General features: G+C 40.9%; 1 protein-coding gene across 1 annotated transcript; it reads left to right on the top strand.

Moving 5' to 3' along the window:
- Positions 1 to 654: 654 nt before the first annotated feature.
- LOC141100720 (receptor-transporting protein 3-like) lies at positions 655 to 7960 on the top strand. Its single transcript, XM_073589379.1, has 2 exons — positions 655 to 1049; positions 4150 to 7960. Exons 1-2 carry the CDS (start codon positions 748 to 750, stop codon positions 4724 to 4726), a joined length of 879 nt encoding a protein of 292 aa, XP_073445480.1. The 5' UTR covers positions 655 to 747; the 3' UTR covers positions 4727 to 7960.
- The last annotated feature ends 363 nt before the right edge of the window (positions 7961 to 8323 follow it).

Consider the following 8323-nt stretch of genomic DNA (forward strand, 5'->3'; position numbering starts at 1 on the left):
TCTCTGCGCTGTTTGTTCTTGGGTGCCTTTTTGTTCCAGTTTGTATTTTTATCTTTGCCCAAATAATAAGCTAGATCTGTGTCTGTTTCCTCTGTATCAGTGTCATCACCATCTTGCTCTGTTCCAGAATCAGTGTTACATTCTGCTACCTCATCTTCAGATGAAATGTCACTAGATTCCTCTAAATCCTCAGTTACTGCTGGTTCTTCCTCATCATCTTCTAACAAAAAAATCTTCATTTTTTCTAAATGAAGGGGTTTAGATGAATCATACTGTTTTCTGGCCATTGCAGCAGAAAATCTGAAGCAAGAGAGAAAGAGTATGTGTTAGGGCGCAATGTGCCTTAGAAGCCACCCTCCTTTTGGCTAAGAAAACAGTACTTATGTACACTAACTTAGCATTAATCCTTCATAAAACAAGCTAAATACACAATCGTGATGAATAAAAAAAGAAAATACTAACCTTTCAATTTGTGTTGAAATCAGGCGCAATGTGCCTGAGAAGCCAAAGTGTTGATATCTGCTCACTAGAAGGTCTGCTGAGTCACTGTGATATCAGGTTTCACAGAGCCTGTAGAGTCAGGAGATAACTAGGAGGGGTGGGGTTTTCTGATAAGTGGGCAAGGAGAGAGAAGTGAAACTAATTACTGTGTGCCTGTCAGATCTATTGCGCCTGACGGAGGGTTAGAAAAAAATGGTATTATCTTCTGATAAAGTACAAAATAAAATACATGCAATGTCCCTTTAAATGTGGGAGGAGAACAGGTACTGTAGTTTATTGAACATAAGTCAGCATTCTCAGACAAACCAAGACATTTACTTTCAGTTTCATTTCGCTGACATTTGTAAAGATCAGCACGGCATCAGTACAATAACCTACGCTGGGAGACAACTGAAAATGGAGGATTATAAGTGGCAAACTTTATTTGAGACTGAGAAACAGGAATTAAACATGTGTGGAAGAAAAATCCACGTGTGGAGCTTTTGTGTGGATGAACACCTCCAGGTGCAGCAAGGGTATCTACAGTACACACAGCGCACCTTTGCAAGGTAACGAAATTAGCTATGAATAGTGGAAGAATCACTAAACAATATTCCAAAGGAAAGTGTATGAGAAGATGTCTTCTTTTTTCCTTCTTTTTTTTTTCTAGCACCTATTACAATTACGCCTGTAAAATGAGTTTTTGACTTTCCATATGTTCCTTGCGCCTTACAGTTCCAGCAAAGTAGATGGGGTTTATAGAGATCTCCTACCTGCTGTGCTTTTTTAACACTGTGTAGACTGACCTGCGTTGCACTTTTAAAATCTGCAAAGTGACAATTTCTCTTGAGTTGTATGTGTGGATTTAACCCATAGAATTGCATTAGATGCCGATAATCCTCATAAAAAATGCATATGCATTTTTAATGATTTTCTGATATGGAAAAAGCATATAATTCGCCCATGACTGTAGCATTAAAGTTTTGTCTAAGCCAAGTACCAGGAAGTTTCAAAAACAAACCAGCTTTATTTAACAAGGCTGAAGTTGGTTTCTTATTCGTCCAGTTTCTTATTCGGAGCTGAAGTTAGTTTCTTAAAAACATCAGTTACTTATTCAAATCTGTGAAAATTGGCTGTTTGCCCACTTTGATGCCAATTCTGATGTCCAGGACCCATTTGGGCCAGGCTGGAGGGACCTGGATTTGATGTTGGGCCCCACTATCTGTGTACTCATAGTGTGAGGTCAGTGGCTCAAAGTCGTTTAACCCCTTAAAAACATCAGTTACTTATTCAAATCTGTGAAAATTGGCTGTTTGCCCACTTTGATGCCAATTCTGATGCCCAGAACCCATTTGTGCAAGGATGGAGGGACCTGGGTTTGATGTTGGGCCTCACTATCTGTGTACTCATAGTGTGAGGTCAGTGGCTCAAAGTCGTTTAACCCATTAAAAACATCAGTTACTTATTCAAACCTGTGAAAATCGACTGTGTGCCCACTTTGATGCCAATTCTGATGCCTAGAACCCATTTGGGCCAGGCTGGAGAGACCTGTTTTTGATGTGGGGATCCCTGTTCTATACATCTGCCGTATGATATCAGTGGCCTAAAGTCATTTAACCCTTTCATTATCGCCCTTTGGGGCCCACTTTGATGCCCATTTTTGTGCCAGTTTTATAATTTTTGTCTCTGATTTTAAGTGTATTCACATCAGGGCACCTCGCTGCATTGTTTTTTTTATTATTGTGATGCTTATTTTTTGTTGTTAAACCTATAAAAAACAGAAAAGAAAAAGTTGCCGAATAAGAAACTCACGCATAAGAAACCAACTTCAGCTCTAAATAAGAAACTGGACGAATAAGAAAACAACTTTAGCCTCGAAAACATGACATTAAAGAGACAAAAAAAAACACAAAAGCGCGATATAAACGCAAGTAATCTAATTTACCTAATATGTGTAGAAATGTTGCAGAAAATCAGCAGCAGCAAATACTCAACAAGTACTCATTGTGGGAACATAGCTTAATATGATTGCAAAATCCAAGGATAGATGGCGGCCACCGTCACATGGATCCACACCTCCGAACCGCACTTAGTATGTGTGAGAGAGACACAGCCGGCAATTAACTGTTAACCCTTAGATGCACATTCATGAAAAACAAGCAAATCTAAATTGCAAAAATGTAGAAAGAATGGCACTCACCGGGTAAAGTAGTCAAGGCTTTATTGTAAAAGCATGTTTACGGGAGAACGGGTGCTGAAAGAAAGTAACGACGATCCTTTCGCGCGTAGAAGGCGCTTCCACAGGTCACATCATTGAATTAAAAGCTTCGGAAGTTTTGTGGGATTTTATTTAAATCCTTTTTATGTTCTGCTGTCACCAACAAATTGTAAATAAACAGTTATTACAAAAGTCACCAGTAAGGAAGCCTACACACTGCGCTTTGTCCTATGTCTGTTGGTCCCGTCAGGGCTTCCGTCCAAACCCCCCCGAATATCGGTACAATGGTTCCGTATGTGTATACACTGGGAAATGATGCATGATAGCGCACACATTGACTCTGTCAGCACCATTAAAGTCATTGGCCCTGTCAGCGCATACGCATAAGTTCCGATTTGCGAGGAGGTTCGGACATAAGCCCCGACAGGATCACTGAACGTGGCGAAGAATACAGTGTGAAATAGCTCCTTCCTCCACATATCATGGTGTGACTGGGTGGTCTTTACTTACCACATTCACTAACAGGTCTTATACAGCCTTTTTCTCCTAGGACTTCTTTGTCCTTCTATAGCATGAGTTATATCCTCTACCCTTATGATACCACTGGATTTGTCTCTTTTCCCATTTACTACTCTTTGGGGTTCATGTATGTTTTGGGGCTTATTTGCTTAAGACTATTTTTCATCTTTTCATTTTTACTTGTCTATGCCTATAGCCTGTTACTATATACCATATTGACTGTTATGCTATTTGAACAATTCTTTTCCCGGGATGTTTTTGTTGTGTAATATCTATAGCTTACACCAGGTGCACACAGTGGTCCTTCTTTGGTCCTCCAGCTGTTATATACATTAGCCCTTATGGCTTTTTAATTGTTTTTAAATGTTTTTTTTCATCTTAGGCCGGGATCACACAACCATGTGTGATGCAAGAAACTCGCATGAGTCTCTCGCATCAACACCAGACGCTGCTGCCGGCACTCAAGCCCGGATCTGCGGCTGTATATATTTCTAGCAGTGTTGCGATCAGTGTGTCAAGAGTGGGAGAAGAGGGTTGCATTGACGATCCAACACAATGGGCAGCACTTTGAACACATTTTATAAGTGGTCATTAACTTGTAAATAACTCATGAAAGAATAAAGTTGCGTTAAAACCAAGCACACCATTGTTTTTCTTGTGAAATTCTCAATATGTTTGATGTGTCACATGATCCTCATCCCATTGAAAAAAATAAAGTTGGATCCAAAATGGCCGACTTCGAAATGGCCACCATGGTCACCACCCATCTTGAAACGTTTCCCTCTCCCATATACTAATGTGCCACAAACAGGAAATTGATATCACCAACCATTCCCATTGTATTTAGGTGTATCCGCATAAATGGCCCACCCTGTGTAGTCAGTTTATTACTATAATATCATATTTATTTGTAAGGTTATTTCTTGCCTTAGGTTCCAATGCTCACATTGTTGTCGATGGTGGAACTCAGCACAAGTACATATCCTCTTTTTGATAAGGTTGGATGCAAAATCTAGATGTGGCACCGTCAAAATGAAGATCTTTAGGCAAAGATGTAGACGGTGTAACGTTTCTACTTTTGAAAAGGCTGAAATTTCTGAAGGGAACAGCAAGCGGGTCATCATCAATCTAATCAGCAAAATCCAAAGCAAGTTTTATGAGCGAAAAAATACAAGGCCACCACTAGAGCCTGAGGTTTACAGTGATGTCGTGGAGGGACCTCATGAAAAGAAGTATTGCGAGGCTTGCAAGATGCAGGTGTGTCACTGGAATACAGTCAGTGAAGATAAAACAATGACTGTTATGTCCAAGCCAGAAACATTCTATCCCCGAGCAACTTCGAGAGTTTATGAACAAGATAATACAATTTTATGGCCAACAGAGACTTATGGAACCTCCCGTCCAACTAGAGCAGTTTACCAATCACCAGATAATGAAAATGTAAACGTTTTCTTAATGATCATTGTTTTATTCCTAATTGCTGCATGGCTGTCTACTTTAGATAAGTAAAAACAATAGTTAGGAACTGTTTTTTTTTCTATATTACTGAAAAAAATATAAAGATTGACAGGGCATGTGGATCTCTTTGTGCATGTGGATCTTTTCGACCTAAATAATGAAATTATAGAAATAGATTGGTCGGAAATTTAGAAGCACTATCCAAGTTTCAATTTAGACATTTAGTAACAGAAAAGTTTTTGAATAACCTTAGGCTGGGATTACACAACCAGGTGTGATGCGAGAAACTCACATGAGTCTCTCGCATCAACACCCGGCGCTACCGCCGGCACTCATGATGTATTTCTATGCAGCCGCAGCTTCGGTCCTGAGTGCCGGCAGTAGCGCCGGGTGTTGATGCGAGAGAGACTCGTGCGAGTTTATCGCATCACACACTGTAGCGTGATCCCGGTCTTAGTGTGTGTGTATAGAGCCTATAAGGAATCTCACATAATGTCTACATCATCTACTTTATAAATCAATGTGTCTAGCATTAATGGAGTTGTCTGAGATTTTAACTATACTATACTGTCACATTGATGGTCATCCTTCTGATAGTTCATCAATATCTGATTGGTGGGGGTGCAACATTCGGCACCCCAACCGATCAACTACTCCAGGTGTCAGTGGTGGCCAGAATTGAACAGCTCCATCGACGTAATAATGGCCATGGCCGGGTACTGCACATAACAATAATAATAATCTTTTTTTATATAGCGCCAACATATTCCGCAGCACTTACATCTACCCCCTTTTGATTTTAATAGTGGCTGGATGTGCTATTAGTATGGTTTGCCATGAAGATTTTTTTTTACTGGAAAGCCTTAGTAAAGTAACGTTCATGAGGCCAAACAGAACAGATCTAATCACGCCAGTCATGTGCAGCTGGATGCTGTAATTAAATAATCAGTATAATGACTACTAATTTCACATTTATAATGTAATACAAATCAAATTTGTGATTTCCATTTAGACCATTAAATAGGTTATTTGTATTGTATTTTTTTTTTAATTTTTTTTTAAATATATGAAAATGGTATAATAAAAAAACTCTGACGCTTATCTAACTGATTCCTTGATTCTCCAAATCCAGTGCTTACCAGATCCACCTCTAGTTTTTTGGTCTCTCTCAATATGAAATGACATTTCATTAAAACCCTGGCCACCAGAGTGACCTGCCTCAGCTTGTCACGTTTCCTTCTGTCAGAGTGTCATTGCTACTCACTTTTTTATTATGCCTTTCTGATCCTTTTTAAAGAAAAAAAACAAAAAAATGGTTCCAAAGTGAACAACACCCTTTACACATATGAATATCATTAAGAACTTGTTTTAAACACATAATTATGTATATTTTATGTCTGGCAATCAATAGTAGCGTTATTATTTTATAGAAAAATAATCAAAATAACAAGTAGTGTTGTTAATTATAATTTTAGTTTTGTTATTCATTGCAAACTTACCAGATTCGATGTAAAATGAAATCAAAGATTGTGTTGTTTTATTTTAACCAGTCACCTGATTTATGCTGCCCAAATTACATGCAGCGCAATTGCAGTCAGATATGTTTTTCTCTGCAACGCTCCAGTAATTCAGTATACAGAAAACATACTTTGGAGGGACGGCCAGAAAAGAGGAGATTGATCGGTCTCTTCTATGAGTGCACATAGGGAGAGACTTGTAAAGCTCCTGGAGTGGGTGAAGAGAAGCTGCATCGGGATCATCTCGGCTCTCACGGCCCTCTCTTCAAACTATGTTTTCTATGAAACGCTGGAGCAGCTCTGATTCATTCATTCTGATTTCCATGGTTGATCAGCATGGATCAATTGGCAAGTTCCCTTTAAAGCACTTGCTTGGCTTAGTCACTACCCTGCAAGAAGATTAGGTGCATTATCCCACCCATCACATATCATAAATATCCATGGGCAGGAACAGCTTATTCCTTCTCTCTTAAAGGGAACCTTTCACCAGAAAAAACACTACTAACCTGCAGATAAGGGGTTAATCTGCAGATTAAAAGCGTTATTAACCTGCCTGGCAGCTGCATGTAGCCGAACACCCCAGGGAGAAGGTGAACTGTGTTCTCCGGGGCAGCATTCAGTTTTAGCCAAGGTGGGCGGAGCCGCTCAGGTTCAGTCACCACTCTAAGGCCGGGATCACACTACCATATGTGATGCGAGAAACTCACACGAGTCTCTCGTATCAACACCCGGTGCTGCCACCGGAATTCAGGACCGGAGCTGTCGTTGCATGTATTTCTATGCAGCCGCAGTCCGGTCCTGAGTGCCGGCGGTAGCGCCGGGTGTTGATGTGAGAGACTCGTGTGAGTTTCTCGCATCACATATGGTAGTGTGATCCCGGCCTTAGTGTACAGAACGGCTTCATTAACTGTGCTCCCAGCCCGGACTCTGAGCTGAGCTCTAAGTCTGGGGTCACACATATGAGAAACTTGCATAAATCTCGCATTTTAATACCCGACACTGCCTCCAGCACTTGAGAGCGGAGCGTGCAGCTGCATAGAAATACATGCCTTAGCACGCTCCGCTCCTGCGTGGCGGCAGCAGTGCCAGGTATTAAGATGCAAGACTCGTGCGAGTATCTCGCATGTGTGACCCCGGCCTAATGCAGAGCCAGTGTCAGTTAGGGTTGGGGGCCAGTTACTATCCCAGACTGACCCCTGAGCCTAATGCAGAGCCAAGGTCAGTCATGGTCAGCGGCCAGTTAGCAGCCCAGACTGACCGCTGAGCCCTAATGCAGAGTCAGGGTCGGTGGCCAGTTACCGGTCCAGACTGACCTCTGAGCCCTAATGCAGAGCCTGTGTCAGTCAGCGCCGGGTGCATGATTACAGACGCCACTCTGTATACTGAGAGCAATTACTGAACCCATGCCAGCGCCACTCCCATCTCTAAAACTGAATGCTGCCAGGGAAAATAAACTAAACTTCCTTCCTGCAGCATTTGGCTACGTGCAGGCACCAGGCAGGTTAGTAGCGCTATTTAGCTGCAGATTAACCCCATATCTACAGGTTAATAGGTTTTTTTTCTGATGACAGGCTCCCTCTAATGTTATAAGCAGAGCATGACAGACCAGTCCTAGTAGTCGGAGAAATAATAAGCTAGGTGACAAAGTGATGGTTAAAATGATGCCATGAAGTACAGATATTTTGTGCCACTATTATGCAAAATCGAGCAATTAATAAAATTTACTTTTTTAAACAAAAATAATGATGCATTAAAGTTTGAAAAAACAGTGTTGTTGTGTGTATTGCTTTCCTTTGTGTACAGTTCATTTTTATTTTATCCTCAAGCTATTAAAGTTTAAAGATTTCACCAGTATTATTAAATCTCCCCAACTGTATTTCTTTCTTCAGAATTGTTTGTCTCTACAGGGAACCGGTCATGCTTCCAAATGCTATTAACCTGCAGATATGGATTTAATCTACAGGTTAGGCTGGGGTCACGCTGTCATCGATTCTCTCATGCGAGAGAATTAGGGCTGATATGCAAATGACATATGGCTCATACTCTGTCAGAGTTTGAGCCAAGTGTCAGTGCTCTTTGCTCTGATTCTCTCGCATGAGAGAATTGCAGCACTGGTGCGGAAGAGATGGAG

Source organism: Dendrobates tinctorius, unplaced genomic scaffold (assembly GCF_039654945.1).
Source record: "Dendrobates tinctorius isolate UK_male_01 unplaced genomic scaffold, ASM3965494v1 ptg000107l, whole genome shotgun sequence".
NCBI classification, from domain to species: domain Eukaryota; kingdom Metazoa; phylum Chordata; class Amphibia; order Anura; family Dendrobatidae; genus Dendrobates; species Dendrobates tinctorius.

Excerpts from the sequence above, each read along its gene's own strand:
- LOC141100720 (XM_073589379.1), top strand. The coding sequence starts at position 748 with ATGTGGGAGGAGAACAGGTACTGTAGTTTATTGAACATAAGTCAGCAT. Across the intron at positions 1,050-4,149 it reads ACACAGCGCACCTTTGCAAG|GTTCCAATGCTCACATTGTT; the intron begins GTAACGAAATTA and ends TTCTTGCCTTAG.